Source organism: Zootermopsis nevadensis, unplaced genomic scaffold (genome assembly GCF_977971745.1).
Source record: "Zootermopsis nevadensis isolate Lab colony 2312 unplaced genomic scaffold, Znev_1.0 Znev_ptg000030l, whole genome shotgun sequence".
NCBI lineage: Eukaryota > Metazoa > Arthropoda > Insecta > Blattodea > Termopsidae > Zootermopsis > Zootermopsis nevadensis.
Window position 1 is genome coordinate 21,369,902 of NW_028259162.1, and position 16,226 is coordinate 21,386,127.

At 37.8% G+C, this 16,226-nt stretch overlaps 2 protein-coding genes across 4 annotated transcripts in view; one reads left to right on the forward strand and one right to left on the reverse strand.

The window, feature by feature from the left end:
• Positions 1-2,667, reverse strand: part of LOC110838171 (angiogenic factor with G patch and FHA domains 1) — a 55,763-nt gene extending 53,096 nt beyond the window's left edge. Inside the window, exon 1 of one of the 2 annotated variants that reach the window (XM_022081113.2) lies at positions 2,051-2,666. In XM_022081113.2, the coding sequence (XP_021936805.1) occupies positions 2,051-2,272 (222 nt within the window). In that variant the 5' untranslated portion in view covers positions 2,273-2,666. Of the gene's footprint in view, positions 1-2,050 lie in introns of both variants that reach the window. The other variant, XM_022081114.2, reaches the window with a different exon arrangement.
• A 1,284-nt stretch (positions 2,668-3,951) lies between these two features.
• The window catches only part of Fancm (FA complementation group M), a 29,465-nt gene continuing 17,190 nt past the window's right edge, over positions 3,952-16,226 (forward strand). Inside the window, exons 1-12 of one of the 2 annotated variants that reach the window (XM_022081086.2) lie at positions 3,952-4,238; positions 4,560-4,661; positions 6,528-6,724; positions 7,510-7,677; positions 8,900-9,072; positions 9,381-9,470; positions 9,894-10,040; positions 12,100-12,177; positions 13,080-13,242; positions 13,885-14,030; positions 14,648-14,782; positions 15,264-15,395. In XM_022081086.2, the coding sequence (XP_021936778.2) occupies positions 4,135-4,238; positions 4,560-4,661; positions 6,528-6,724; positions 7,510-7,677; positions 8,900-9,072; positions 9,381-9,470; positions 9,894-10,040; positions 12,100-12,177; positions 13,080-13,242; positions 13,885-14,030; positions 14,648-14,782; positions 15,264-15,395 (1,635 nt within the window). In that variant the 5' untranslated portion in view covers positions 3,952-4,134. The remainder of the gene's footprint in view (positions 4,239-4,559; positions 4,662-6,527; positions 6,725-7,509; positions 7,678-8,899; positions 9,073-9,380; positions 9,471-9,893; positions 10,041-12,099; positions 12,178-13,079; positions 13,243-13,884; positions 14,031-14,647; positions 14,783-15,263; positions 15,396-16,226) is intronic. The other variant, XM_087358322.1, reaches the window with a different exon arrangement.

Genomic DNA, 16,226 nt, shown 5'->3' on the forward strand with positions numbered 1-16,226 from the left:
TAAACTGTTATTTCATGTTTAATCTTATAAGAATTTTGCCTGCTGCTATCTGTAAAAATATTATCAACCACATGCTTGAGTCATTTTGACTTATGTTGAAAAATTCACAGCTGGTGTTATATTGAAGTGCTTTAAAGGAGAGTACAGCTCCAGCTTGTGGAGATAAATTACACTGAAATTTCCACTGGCAGTGAATACAAATCTTCATTTAAAGATGGTTTAGAGCTTTATCTAATTTAGTTAAGAAATGTTTAAAATTACCGAGAGAGAATCTATATAATGGTAATATTATACACTTCAAGTTACGTATTACTTGGATAGCAGAGCATTCAAAATCTGGTTCTTTTACAATAAGGTGTGAGGTCAAAACCACAGTATTTTTAAATCACTCCTAACATAAATATTTGCACCTCTATAGTATATAGCTGCACTTCTCAATATAAAGTTATACTGATTACGGCAGTTATATGTGGTGTTCAGTCAGGAAAATTAAGTGAACTTGGTTTTTGTTGTCAAGATTCGATTAATTTACATGTTATAGAAATTTTTATTTCTGTTTTACTGCATAGTCATCTAACATTCTGACAACGCATCATAGAATCATTTACTTTACTGTCAATAGGAACTCAAATCATTATTGGTGTTGTAATTTGTAGTTATTTCTTTTATGACCTATGAAGAACAGCTGGCTTTGATCTAAAAACAGCTACCACACACACTAATATCCACTGAAACAGTCTTGTGGTTTACGACAGCAGGAGTACGGAAGACTCTCACTCTGCTAGCATTGGCTCATGTAAGCCTTACCTAACAGTACCTATATTAATAAGATGCAGTAAATGCACATATCTATCTGAAAAAATATAACAATCAGTCTGATGTGGGACTTCTCAGTCATCAAAAACGCATGTTTAAGTCTCAGATTTATGCTCCTTACTCACCTGCTCAGTTCGAACTTGTCAAGATGCCTCTGAAGTAGGATTTGAGGTTTTCACAACGGTAAGTTTGAAGATTGCTGTCTTCTGGGTTGTTGTGCCATGAAGTATAGTAGATTTTTACTGATGTTTCAGAGGTCCTTCCTGCCTCCATAATTAGGCATCATTGCCCTGATGATGAAGGCAGCAAGCACCTCTGAAATGTTGGTAAACACCTATCATATTACACGGCGCAACAACCCAGAAGACTGCAATCTTCATATTTCAGAGGGCCAACAAATCCAATATTTGTGTACCTACTGCTTTTGGCAAAGTCATCTAAATCCTTCTCAATTTCATACCAGATTCCCATCACGAATGTTGTAATGGCCCCTCAATTATTATATGATTTTCCTTTGTGAAATCTTTACTAACTGCCTTAAGGTTCCTGTCATTATTATCATAAGGTTTGAATATGCTGCTAACAGAACATCCACCCATTAATGTTGAATAGAGCTGCTAACTACATCCCTACCATGGCTACTAATAGAATAATTTCTTGTCATGCCTGTTGTCAACAACTTTTAACTACTTCCCTTTCTTCAGCTGAACAGTTATTAATTATGAGCACAGGCCTAATCTGAATCATAGATTTACTTACACAAAATAACCATTACAGATTATGGATAAAATAATCGTGATTTATCCCGAATTTAACAATATTGCTGCATGTGCCACATATCCCACTGATCCTATACATCCACTCACAATCTGACATCATACACTGGTACAAAACTGAACTGGATAAAACAACACAAGCCACAGACACAATTAAAAAAAGCAATGCATCATGATAAAGCTAGATGAACATAAAGCAACATAATTTCCTCTGTGTAAAGACACATTTCTACTCAGGAACTTCCGCAGAGATCGGCTATCCTGACAGGGGTTTTCCGTGGTTTTCCTCAGTCCCTCCATCCAAATGCCGGGATTGTGCCTTAAATTAGGCCACGATCGCTTCCTTCCACATCCTTCCCAATTCATTATTCACTATCATTCTCTCATTTGACGCTATATAGTCTAAGCTAATGAAAAGGAGTCGTTAAATAAATACACAGAAATGTCAAAAGACTTACGTGTTCTACAAGCTCTTTGCGTATTTTATTTAACCTAGATTCCTGCCTATAAATGAAACTCTGAAGGCGTTTAATAAATATTACAACGTCTGGGAGCCTTTCTAATTCAGCTTCACATGGGCAAATACCAAAATCGGATGGAATGTCACAGTCACTTTCGCTGTCTAGACTGGAATCTTGCTCTGTCATTTCTAGCGTGACTTTATCACTCATACGATGCATTCACCTGTAACTCTTTCACAGCTTTTCTTATATGTATACATTCATTTTATGAACTTTAACATTAATAAATAGAGCATACAATAGCAAACCCACTTCACACTGCTATGGTTAAGGCCTATATATATAGTATGCGGCTAAACTGTGATCGACAATGAATATCATTGGCTGATCGGATTGGACAGTGTAGCCAACTCAAGAAACGTCCCCGTAGTAAGCTTCAAACATTCCTACATAGAACAATATTTAGAATAGAACAAAATTGACATTCCCGATCATTTACTCAGAATTTTCCATTTAAAAGGCAACCCAACAACAATGATGTGTTATGGTACAAACGTAAAATCAGACGTAGGACCACCCCTGCGAAATCACAGATAAATGACTCTCATCCTCTCCACCAAAGTAAAAGTCACGATAGTTATGAGGCCGCTACTAACGCCAGCTGAGCAAAAGCTAAGCAGTTGTGAGCATGTGATCACAATCAGAACGTGCCTATCTATCTATTTTGACAGGATAGCAAAAAATAAAGAAAATTATTGTGTTGCCACCAGTCGCTACCGATTAGAACTAATATAGGATCAAGTTTATCCATCACTCAATAGATGCCAGCATAGTACGGATCAAATTTGTGCTGCCACCAATCGCTACCGATTGGAACTAATATACAATTGAGTTTATGCATCACTCAATAGATGGCAGCATAGTATGGATCAAGTTTGTGCTGCCACCAATCGAAACCGATTGGAACTAATGTACAATTGAGTTTATGCATCACTCAATAGATGGCAGCATAGAATGGATTAAGTTTGTGCTGCCACCAATCGCTAACGATTAGAACTAATATAGAATCAAGTTTCTGCATCACTCAATAGATGGCAGCATAGTACGGATCAAGTTTGTGCTGCCACCAATCGCAACCGATTGAAACTAATATACAATCGAGTTTATTCATCACTCAATAGATGGCAGTATAGTACGGATCAAGTTTGTGCTGCCACCAGTCGCTACCGATTTGAATTAATATACAATCAAGTTTATGCATCACTCAATAGATGCCAGCATAGTATGGATCAAGTTTGTGCTGCCACCAATCGCAACCGATTGGAACTAATATACAATCGAGTTTATGCATCACTCAATAGATGGCAGCATAGTATGGATCAAGTTTGTGCTGCCACCAATCGCAACCGATTGGAACTAATATACAATCGAGTTTATGCATCACTCAATAGATGGCAGTATAGTACGGATCAAGTTTGTGCTGCCACCAGTCGCTACCGATTTGAATTAATATACAATCAAGTTTATGCATCACTCAATAGATGCCAGCATAGTACGGATCAAGTTTGTGCTGCCACCAATCGCAGCCGATTGGAACTAATATACAATCGAGTTTATGCATCACTCAATAGATGGCAGTATAGTACGGATCAAGTTTGTGCTGCCACCAATCGCAACCGATTGGAACTAATATACACTCGAGTTTATGCATCACTCAATAGATGGCAGCATAGTATGGATCAAGTTTGTGCTGCCACCAATCGCAACCGATTGGAACTAATATAGAATCAAGTTTATGCATCACTCAATAGATGGCGGCATAGTACGGATCAAGTTTGTGCTGCCACCAACCGCTACCGATTAGAACTAATTAAGAAGAAATAGCAACTGTAGTTTGTGTCGCATGTTGGCAATGCGTGGTTTGTATGTACCGCAATGAGTAGTTATACTGTCGTATATTTTTGTCTGATATGTTGTTAGGCAGAGCGGTGAGGGATGGTGTAAAGAAATGAAATAATGGTTTCTTAATTCGAAGCAATTTTGTACAATCGTTTATTGGATTACTTTGTAACCGTTACTTAATGAACGACAATGAGTTTTATGATGATATGCCAGCTGACAATATTTTGTTGGAAGATGAGGCGGAAGACAAGTTATTGGCAAGAGCTCTGGAAGAAAGCCTTAGGTACAGTAGCATTACGATTTAATTTCGAGTACGTTGAAAAATAAGTTTCAATTATATATCTGTCAAACCCACACACACATGCACAACATAAATACAAAGTACAAGTATAACCTTCATGTGCCAAAAACTAACCTAAGTAAATATCAAAACAACTTCATTATACGGAAATCAAGCTATTCATTAATCATCATTCGCCAATCAGAGGTGTGAGTAATGATATAAAGGAGTTAAGATTATTTAATGTTCTAGAAGTATATAGTGATTCTTTCATAATTACCTCACATTCTGTTCCAGTAATTCTGAGAGAATATTTTGTTGCAGACACTATAGGGAGGTAGAAATACCGCTGAGACAATCGCAGCTCATAGATGAGAAAAGTCAAACTGCGAAACCAGGAACAAGCCAGGATGATGCATTTTCCAGGTATGAGTCTGGTGCAGGTATTTATAAACAGAATTGGAAAGGTGTGCAGTTTGGAGTGCACTGAAATTCAAAAGGTGTTAATGCCACATCAGGGATGTTGTCATCAGCAGGACAACCAAGGGAATTACAAATGTAGCAGTGGTATCAAAGGCAACATCAATATCCAGGGTCATCGTTGCAGTGTGATTTGAGGACATTGTTATGACAGTGTGATCCATCAATGGTTTCTGTTCACATTTTGACTGTTCCAACAGTGTCAGTTCAGTTGTTGCAAACATTTGCTCCAATAGTGATCTTGGTGCCCAAGAGTCCGTCCTGGTCCGAGGCTTAGTTAATTTGTTCGTAATGGTGCTTTTTTTACGGTGAGCGGGGCATGTAGCGCGCATGGATGGGACAAGAGGTGTGCACCGGGTATTGGTTGGGAAGCCTGAGGGGAAGAGACCGCTGGGGAGACCTAGACGTAGATGGGACGATAATGTCAGACGGGATCAATGGGAGATAGGAGTCAAAGGAGACTGGATTTTGTTGGCCCAGGACAAGTTCCGGTGGAGGGCTTTGGTTAGTTCGGTGATGAACCTTCAGGTTCGGTAAGCCATCTAGTTAGTTAGTTTAGTGATCTTGGTTCACACTATCACAACAGTGAGTTTCAACAACGATCTCAGTTTATATTAATGAAACCAGGAGGCTCTAAGCACAGGGGTGTCCAGGCCTGATGGCCAAGATGCAAGAGACAAGACCCATGGGGGCAGAGCAGTAGGCACTGGGGACTAGACCTTAGTGAACAAACATACAAAACAGCAGGTAAAATTATAGTTTTGTGTATTTTAATCTTTACATTTTTAGGTAGTCAATAGGAATACAGAGGATACTGAACTGCGTGGTGACAAACATTTTTTAATTGGCCCAACTGTTTTTTTCCCTGTGAGTACAATTTAAAATTACGAATGGAAGATGAGCCTTCATTTCATTCAAAGAAATGTTGAAGCGCTTGTCATCTTTAAATTTATACTTTGTTTTTCTACCTGACTTTTGTTAATTGTTTGTCTACTCTGAAATCATAGCCAACAAAGGATCCCTGAAAATATCCTGAGCTCTAAAGGTGAGTATTCATTGTCAGGACTTTTTCCATCGTCTATTCTTTAAAATCCACGATGTTTCAGAGGCTGGTTCTGTCTCCATCTTCAGGTGAGAGGTACCTACTCTGTTGGGTCCCTTAGAGCTAGTCTCTGTCACTGGACAATGAATAATTTTAAGTGTAATCTACCATCGTCAAAAGCCTTTAGAATTGAATTCTAATGGTGACCTTGATTTAGAATCTTTTGAATTCTTTGAAATGCTACAGTATTATTTGTTGTCCATTTCCGTTCCCTTTTAGTTTATGATGATTTATGCATTTAGTATGTGCGACTTCATGGGCACAGCTTCAGTCTTATTGCCCTCTGTTACATTACTTGTTTTGTGATTGTTTACACAGGATTCATTATATGTTGACCTCATAAAATATTTATCTATGCTTTATTTAGCAATACACTCATCACTTTTAAAAAACATTATCCAGAAATATTTTTATTTCCCCTTCCTCATTGTCATGATGAAGCCGTGTTGGCAAAGTAATATAATTGTTTTTATTATATTTCTAAAATCCATGTAATGAAAATAATTAAAGTAAAAAAGTGGTCACATTTTAAGACTACAAACTAAAAGAGAGCCTGTCTCTTAGGTACTGAATTGCCTACGTTGCTACAGACTGTGACTACATATTACCAATGCATTTTAGAGTTGTGGCTGTGTGTGTCAGACAGACAGACTTAAGGGCATCAGAAGAATAAAATGTGTTAACAGTGTTTACTGAAATGTATGTTTCAGCACAACTAATGTCTCCGCAGAACATCTGTTACAAACAACATCAAAATCTATTCTCTACGAAGGAAAAGATGCAGAAGGCTTTGATCTTTCAGCTGGACATATTTGGATATATCCCACAAATTATCCTGTGAGACAGTACCAATATGACATTGTGAAGTGTTGTCTGTTTAAGAATACATTAGTCAGCTTGCCCACAGGTTAGAATGAGATATTAAAAAGATTTTAGCGTTATTTGTTAAGAAATGTTGAAGTTAGGGCTGTTCAGTAAGAAACTTCTGTGGGTGTTACACTATTATTTATTATTTTGTAATTGATGCCAGCAGGGTTAAGCATTCATGTTCAAAAGCAGAACAGACAAACCCTCTAATTTTACATGCAGTTGTCAGGGTGAGTGAGACATTTGTTTCTGTGATACCTGAATGTTTTTCGTGGAGAAGGAATCAGGACTCGGTATCTGCACCCACCATTACATTTCAGCATTCACCTTGTCATCACTTTAGAAATGTTTTCCTTCAGAGAGCTTCCTTAGTGATCAAAAGAATTGGGAATCCTAGGGTGCTTGGAGGGGGTGGGGGGGGGGTTCCTCCTTGTTTTAAAATGACTTACATGCATGTTATGTTTGCAACAGTATTGTGTAGGAATAGTGTTGACATCCGACTGTTTATGGAACGCCTGTGATTCATGGGTCAGGATCTCAGCCTGCATATTCCTGATATGAGGTGGCTGGTCCATTACAGGTTGTACAATGAAATGATATTTTGATGTTCATCTGTTGGTACAGGTCTTCAGTGAAAAGTGGTAGGCATAATTAAAATATAAATGTCAATTGTATGCTTTGAGGTCCCTTCTTGTTTGTAGTAACGAGATTTTGCTGTGGTTAGAAATAAAGCAATATTCTACTTGCTGTTTACTGAAAGCGAGTGCTCGTAAATTTTAAAAATAAGTCGTTTTGGTTATTGTGTTGAGTGATTCGTTTTTGTAGGTCTTGGTAAAACTTTCATTGCGGCTGTGGTGATGTACAACTTCTATCGGTGGTTCCCACGAGGAAAGGTGATTTTCATGGCACCCACTAAACCACTAGTCCATCAGCAGATTGAATCATGTTATAAAGTAATGGGAATACCAAAGGATGACACAGCTGAGGTTACAGGTAATGATTAACTTAGACCTCAGTTTCTCAGAGTAGAGAAGTTGTCGGCGTTTGTCTTCTGGGTCATAACGCCATGTGTACTTGTAGGTAGAGATCATAATTTTTTAGAAACATACTGCCTCAGTCATCAGGGCTGAACATCTAGGAGAGAGGTTAAAATCCACATGGAAACAGCAGGTTAAGAAATATTTCATGCAGAGGAGGATGAAAATGGAAATAAATTGAGGAGTGACCATGGGAAGACAGAGATGGATGCAAAGGGTTGGTTGATAGACAACTTACAGAATGTGGAAGCATCTTAGGTAGAATACGGTATGAAGAACAATTTTGGAATTTTGGTGTACTTTATGGAGTACATATTTCCATTTATATTATGGTGAATAATATATAAGGGAGAAACTAGACAAAATAAAATGTGTTAAAGAAATGTCAAAAGTAGTATTAGAGAGCATGAGATTTCAGATTCTCATGACGGAAAGTATGAAGATGACTGTTTTCTGGGTTGTTGCGCCATGTAGTGTGGTGGAAGTTCATTGATGTTTCAGAGGTGTTTGCAGCCTCCATCATCAGGCTAGTGAGTAAGCCATGCATGAGGAATCAGTTTGAGATGTAGGAACCAGTTGGATAATGAAGAACCTTGTCTGGACTAACAGAGAAAAATGCAAAGATTTGATGAGAGTTGGGGAGCTAGTCGGAGAAGGGCAGACCACAGTTTGGGCAGAAGGGGGGGGGGGGGTGTCAGATGTAGCTCGGACATTCAGGGGACAGAGAATAGGGGACGGCCCTCCTCAGGGACCAACAGAGAGATCACCAAAGACAAGGAAATGAGGATGGAAAAAAAGGGGGGAGCACTATAAAGGATTCCATCCAAGAACATTCAGTCTTTTAATTGATTTATACAAAGTGACTGTCTTTTGGGTTGTTACACTGTGTAGTCTGGTAGAAGTTTACTGGCATTACAGATTTCCTTGCTGCCTCCATCATCAAACATTGCTAAACGTCTACCAGATTACTGGTGCAACAACTCAGAAGATAGCCATCTTTGGACCCACTGCCATGAAAAACTCAAATCCTAAATAGTGAAAGAAAGTATATATTGATGTGAACAAAGTCTATGAGTATGTAGAAACTTCAGATTTGTATTGTCACTGTATGCAGTTTGAAATGTTGGCTAGCCTTAGAGAACGAGAACAGAAGTATTATGTGTGAGTGATGTGTGCAGGTTCCATGTCTCCTCCAGAGCGGGCTGTGGCTTGGAAGAGGAAGCGGGTCTTCTTTCTGACTCCTCAAGTGTTAACAAATGATTTGACTTCTGATCTGTGTCCAGCTGCGAGCATTAAGTGTGTGGTAGTGGATGAAGCTCACAAGGCACTGGGAAACTATTCATATTGCCAGGTTAGTATTGGCCCTTATTTTGAGAATTCGCGGCAGTGAGCATGAAGGTTACAGCCTTCTGGGATATTGCACCTTGTACTCTGTCTCCATCCTGATGATGGAGGAAGTAAGTACCTCTGAAATGTCTGTCATCTTCTACAAGATTTTGTGGCACAATATCCCACAAAGCCGTCTGTCTTCAACACTTGGTTGTCAATCTAAGTTGTGGTGCTGACCCCTGATTCCATGGGAATTGACAATTGCAACAAATATCTCAATCTCACCTCTTGTATACGTGTCTACTCGAAACTGGTGTTGATATGTTTCAGGTGATGAAGGCCTTGTTGCCTTTGAACAACAATTTCCGTGTGTTGGCGCTGTCAGCAACTCCTGGATGTAACTTGCAGGCTGTTACACAGGTTTGTTTCGTCAGTGGTGTAACATCTCCTTTGTTGGAACTTTGTCAGAGGAATGTTGCGGTTATCTTCACAAAGCGGCCTAGATACTGTGTTTTATAGAATTCTCAACTTTCATATAAACATTGTTTGGTCTATCATTTCCATAAAATATGTACAGAATCTTCAGTCAGACTGTATTTTTTATAATATACAGTCTTTGACTTACTCATTTTCTCTTCCCTCTCTCTCTCTCTTTTTGTATGCAGGATAAAAATTGGAGTTACTTGCTTTTGCAGGATTTGTCTGACACTCAGAAAATATTCAGGACTGTAGGAAATGAGGGGTGATTTTGTGACTTATGCAACAGGTTTGGTTATTTGTAGAAAGGAAATGTAGAATCTTCAGTTTACTACTTATTCTTTGTTAAATATTACTCTTTTCCAGATTGTGAGAAATTTGATGATATCACACGTGGAACTTCGTAATGAAGATTCTCCAGATGTAACAGTTTTTACACATAAGCGCCATGTCGAGACTGTTGTTGTGTCTCTTGGGACTTATCTGTCAAGTGTTAGGGAACGTTTCATGCTGGTATGTTTGTGTATCACTGTTGCATGTATTAGATATAACTATAGCTTTATGGATATTTATAAGAAAAGTATCTTTTATTTCTGTTGTACTTTTCTGTCTTCTCATTAGACTTTTATTATCTTCTATTTAGACCTGCATTTCATCCAAAATTGTAGTTTTATGCTATGTTAACTAGTTTGCTTAACATATATAAAAGCACCTTATTAAATATTCTTTGGTTTATAAGCAATATGGCCAAAATTTGTATAGCTTTATGGGATAAACATTGTGTTCTTTGCTGTTATAGTAGGTTATTTTCCTCCCCACAGAAAATGGCTGTTATTAAAGTCAATACATATTAAAAGTATTTTCCAGCAGCACTTGCTTTAAAGCTCCTAATACCAAAGCTAATACGTCTTGCGTTGAAGATGTGCTGTTGTTATTTACACTAGAAACAACGTATGACCCATCAAAGTTGATGGGAATGACACTTTTTTTGTTGAGCAGTAAAAATTTATCTTTACGTATCATGATGAAAGTGCAAAATTTATACAATTTCAAAATTAATTGTGAAAACATCTTCATAGAGACTGATGCGAGATTACTGCCAAACAACACAGAACCAACGACACCAGAAGCAGACTTTACCAGACTCCACCATAGGTGCCATTGTAACTCGTGGTCACCACCATCAGAACTTGATTTAAATTTTTTCCCACATTTCACAAACAACGCAATTGTCCAGTCAGGCATTGACTGTTATGTATTAAAGTAGGGTGTGTTGTTTCTCAGTCCATCTACACTGATGCTGGTTTCCAAACTTGGGGTTTTGATTAGTGTTAACAATTGCACATGGCTGCTTTCTTATTCTTTAAGTTTCTATTTTAAATAAATACAGTGTATTCTTCCTAACATCACCAGTTGACCAGGTTTTGAACCCGGTCATTTCTCTGCAGTGGGTACACATCAGAGAAAACTGTCTTGATTTCAGTTTAATTCCAATGTAATCAAGGTTTTGGGTAATGAACAGTTCTCTGAAAGAAGAGAAAGGGTCTTCGGCGTTGCACATGGGACAGAAGACAATCTGTATACTGCGCTTGGAGAAGAACTTCCAAAAAGCAGGAAAGGTGGTGTGGTACTGTGTCTAGCAGAAAAGAAAATGGTGTTCTGTGTGCCGTGGTAAAGCATATTTTCTTCTGTCATTGAACACATATTTAAGAGTCAAAATTATGTTGATTGAAATGTGGATTAAGATTCTCCTTTCTCAGAAAAATGGATTTTGCAGGGTAGGAAACTTTTCTTTCCGAGTACCTGTAAATACTACCATACAGTCTTGGCTTTCTCATGACAGTCAAAGGATTAAATGTATTGAGACCTATCTTTTGGAATGATATACACTATTTTAAGGAAAACAGCCCATTTACAACATGGATGTCTGTAGTTGAATCAGAGTAATGGCAAATGTGCAGATTGGCATAAAGACTTGCAAACTTAAAAATGTTACTGAATAAAAAACTTTGTAACCTCAAAATGCATGTATTCGTAGCCTGTAGAGTGTATAAACATTTAATTTGTGTTAGAAAATAATATACTACACTACCTTGTTCCCTTAAAAAAATTATTGTAGTGATGTTTGAGTCATTTATGCCTTAAGAATATTGACTCAGAGAATGCGCAGTTGCTGTCATGGCAACTGATGATAACAGACTCACTGTAGCCAAACATTTAAACTGTACCTACAAATACTGAATGCACTTACATGCAGCTTTGCATATCAGAAACTACAATTTTAGAAATGTGAAAAATTTTAAGTGACCTTTGGTTCTTGAATATGAGTTTTAGAATCCGTCTTGTTTTAATTATACACAGGTAAACTTATACAGAGGAGACGGTATGAAAGAGATCTTGTTCAGAGATGGCTAAAATTTATCACAGTTTATAAAATACGTTTGGCTGACACCAAAAGTCACTTAGAGTGTGATCTCTCATGCCATTCTCTGTATAAAAAAGAACCTTAATAGAAGGGACAGAAACTTTAAGAAGTTGGAGTTTGATTTATTTATTTATTTTTATTTTGCAGATACTTGACAGACATTTGGGTTTCTTAAGAATGCATAAAGTCCTGTATGGCAGTATGGCAGAGCGCACAAAGTTTGGGGTATGTATTTTTGCGAGAAGGAGACGTGTGGTTTGTCATAGTAAATCTCGGACTGTGTTCCACAGAATCTCAAGAGTTCTGTGATGAGACCTCACCAGAGTTAAATGGCAATAAGAAGCTGACAGGGTTTTCATTAGTGTTTATACAGATGGCATGTGAGTGGCAAACATTACCAAAATGTATGGTAAATAATTGCATTATTTGGAGCCAGAATCTCCATAGGAAAATTATCTGAGACACTGGAAACATCATCAGATGAAGCCTGAAAAGGTGTAAGCTGTGTTCAGTTACTAATCTTTAATATTTTGTTTCTGTGAATTCCATACCAGATTTGGAAATTGAACTGTAAAGTTGTCCTGGAATATAGTACTGATATGCGTTTGTACATTTTGATATTTATACAGTCAGTCTTCCTTCTTTCGTAGCCTTCATAGGGTTCTGTTGACATTGCACTGGGTCCGAAGAGGTTCCATGGCATCACGAAGTTTGGGGTCGACCGGTTTACAGTATTGAGAAAACTTTGGTGTATGATTTGTAATAGATAAGCTGTTATGGAAATTTAAAACTTTTGTTGGAAATCCTGAAGGTAGAGACCACTCAGAAGACTTAAATATCAGTGGGAGGGTTTTATTCAGATGGAAATTTTGGATGTATGGTTTGTGGGTATAGATTGGATCCATTTAACTCAGGATAGTTACTGGTTGAGCCTTTGGGTTTCATAAAGGGCAGGGGATTTCTTGCCTAAATGAGTGTACTGATAGCTTCTCAAGAATTTCTTCACTCCATGGAGTTAGCATTTACTGTCAGTGATTAGCACAACGCGAGTTTTATTTTGTGTGTATTTATGTCTATGTTGGAACTATTAATTTTTGTGTAAATGCTATATTGTTTCTTCCCTGTAGATACTGAAAGCCAGAGACATGTTCCGTCAGAATCCTCCATCACATATACTACGAGCACAGTCTGGACACATCGAGGCAAGATTTGCTGTGTGCATAACTCTTTTACATTCACTGGAGTTACTCTCACTGTATGGTCTACGCTCATTTCATAAGTTTTTGGTTGGTATGTACTGATATGGATAACAGACCTTAAAGGAAATGTAGCATTTTTCCTACTTTGAGTTTTGATAATAAGATCTTTGATGTAGTAAAATTTCATTAGCAGCCACTGTTTCAGAATTTTCATATGTGCATAAATTCAGACTATGACAGAGTACTTGGACCTCTTTGAAGTCGGGGGCTCGCCATAGGGCAAAGTAGAAGATGCTGTGGATTGAATTTCGGGTCATTTGCCATTTTGGAGGACAAAAACAATTAAGATAGGTTCTTTGTAATGGTAGACCAGTACTTTCAACTATGATATTTAGAATCAGTGTATAAGGTGATGTATGTTTTATTTATTTACTTTACATTCTTTATTGTTTTTGTGACAAGTACTTGTGATATAAGTTGACATGTTGAAGCAGCAACAGTGACTTGTTCTTATAAAGGACGACTTGTAATAAGCTGTTAATTGCAAGTACAAGAATTGAGAATGTTTATTTATTCTTTGTTGTTTTCATATCTTCAGGTAACCACTTCAAAATAGAATAATTATTTTCCTACCTGCATTAATTAATCTGTAAAATTATCGTTGTGAGATTCATTCCATTTAGGATGAAAGAGAATCTTTTTGAGCAGTCATGAGATTGGTTCTGTATTGCAGGCGTGTTAAATGAAAATCGAGGAACGGCAGTTGTTCACGCGTATCTAAAGAATGAGAGTGATTTAGAGAAGTTACTGGATGAATTGAGGGAAAAGCTTGGACCAGACAACCAAGTGGACCCTGAGCCTGACACGTCCATGCCATTTGTAAGTACTATTGGTGTTTGATGAAATGCAGCATAAACAGCAGGTACTAGCGCAGAAATATTTAGTAGTCGCATGTCTCAATAGAAGTGTTACAGCGCTCATGTTGTGGGCGAAGAGTGTCAAGAAGTTGCTAGTGATAGTTCATCTTGTGATTGTGATGGTATGGAACATTTCTTTTTTCTTTCATTATTAAATGAGTGAGTTATATAAGTCAGTATGTCATTGGGTTAGGGGATAAAAAGTGATAGTGGAACCATGGTTCCATACCCGCTTTACAATTGAGTAAAGTTTGATTAAGACTTTGCTTAATCAACTTCAATTAGTTACGCTTAAAATGGGTCTGTGGTAGCTGAATGTAATGTAAAGTAATGTATTTTAATGTAATGTAACGTTTCCTAGGTAACAACAATGCTGAGTAAACAGATGAGGTTTGTTTCCTAGGTAACATAACAATGAAGTTACACTTTTTCGTTTCCCTTTTTTGCCGAATGACCCTTCCTTATAGACGTATTTATGTCAAAATGTCAAAAAACAATATGCTTCTTATGTGTCTTTATATATTATTAAATATGCCTGTCAAGATTAATTTTATCCTTTTTTCTCGTTCTTTTCGTCAGCCACATAGTGGACAGGAATCAGCATCATATGTGTACTCGCATCCAAAGGTGGAGAAGCTGCAAGACATTGTGGTGCATCATTTTAAAAGTTTCCAGGAGAAGAATGTTGTCACCCGAGCCATGATATTCTGTCAGGTTAGTTCTTGGTTCTTTAAGTGCACTCTTATTAAATGGATTTAAACTTGCTTAGTATCTTCATTTGTAGGTGTTACAGGCGAAGTGTGAAGTGAACAATGTACGCGAAGAGTTTAGAGAACGAAAGTAAACTGTCTTTGTTACTAACCAACATTATACGAGTCTAACTGATAATTTACTTCTCCAGATACAGGATGTCAAATAGACCATGATGGTCCCAGTTGTGGGCCATTACCACTTGGTGATGGAGGCAACAGTTACAAAATGCAGATGTCTCATGTCTCAAAATTATAAGGCCATTTCAGTAACCATTCTATCCTAATGCTTAACTAATTCAATACTGTGTGGTATTATGTGTGTGTGTGTGTCTGCATGTGTGCATAACACTTTTGAAAAGTGACATTGGGAGAAATAATATCGGAATATGCAGTTTTTTTTAACGCAGGATGATTACATCAGAGGGCAACTTTTAATTTTTCAGTATCGTGACATTGTTATTGAAGTGTGCCATATCCTGCAAAAGCACCACCCTTTAATTAAACCAATGACCTTTGTGGGTCAATCATCGACTGGCAAGAACTCTAAGGGCTTTACTCAAAAACAGCAACTTAAGGTAAGCAAAAGTAATGTTTAGTTTTTGTTTTGTGGGAAGGGGGTGATGATGCATGCAGGCCTGTATTTACTCAGGTACCATTTTCACCTTTTTCTTTTCCTAACATTTTTGTTTTTGTTGTTTTGTGTTGGTGGGCTTTGTGTGCACTCTGTGTCCCAAGGAGCCATCTTGTTTGCTATATACATCAATGTTCAGGAAGGTGATATGACCCTCTGTCTCCATGGTGATTTGGCTGTTGTGATGGAGATTATGAACATGTCAGAATGAGCAGAAGGGATTAGGGATTGTCCTATTGAGTTCATATTCTTTGAAGTCCTCCATGACGAAATTAACAGACAAAGGTAATGGGAATGAACACATGGCAATTCCATCTGTTTGTTCATCAAAATGGAAAAACGAGGCAGTCAGATGTGGTAGAATGATCAGATGTTTTGTTTTGTCAGTTTGGAGGCTCGCGGCCTCTTATTCACCTTCCCGTTCCCTTTTCTTACCATTCCCATTGGCCATCATCCTCCTTTTCCTCTAGAAACAGTTCTTATTCCCAACCTGACAAACTTCAGCCCTAAAGGCGGAGGTGGTAGGTTCCTTCAAAATGTTGGTTACCGCCATCTTCCTCCTTTTCCTCTGGATACAGTTCTTATTCCCGATCTGACAAACTTCAGCCCTAAAGGCGGAGGTGGTAGGTTCCTTCAAAATGTTGGTTACCGCCACAAGGCTACTTAACACAATCCAAAAGGCCACAATTGCCATATATGAAGAAGATTTTCAGCAGCATATGATAAGGTTTTTTCTTTTCTTCTTGTTTTTATCAGCGAGTGCTAGTATTATTCA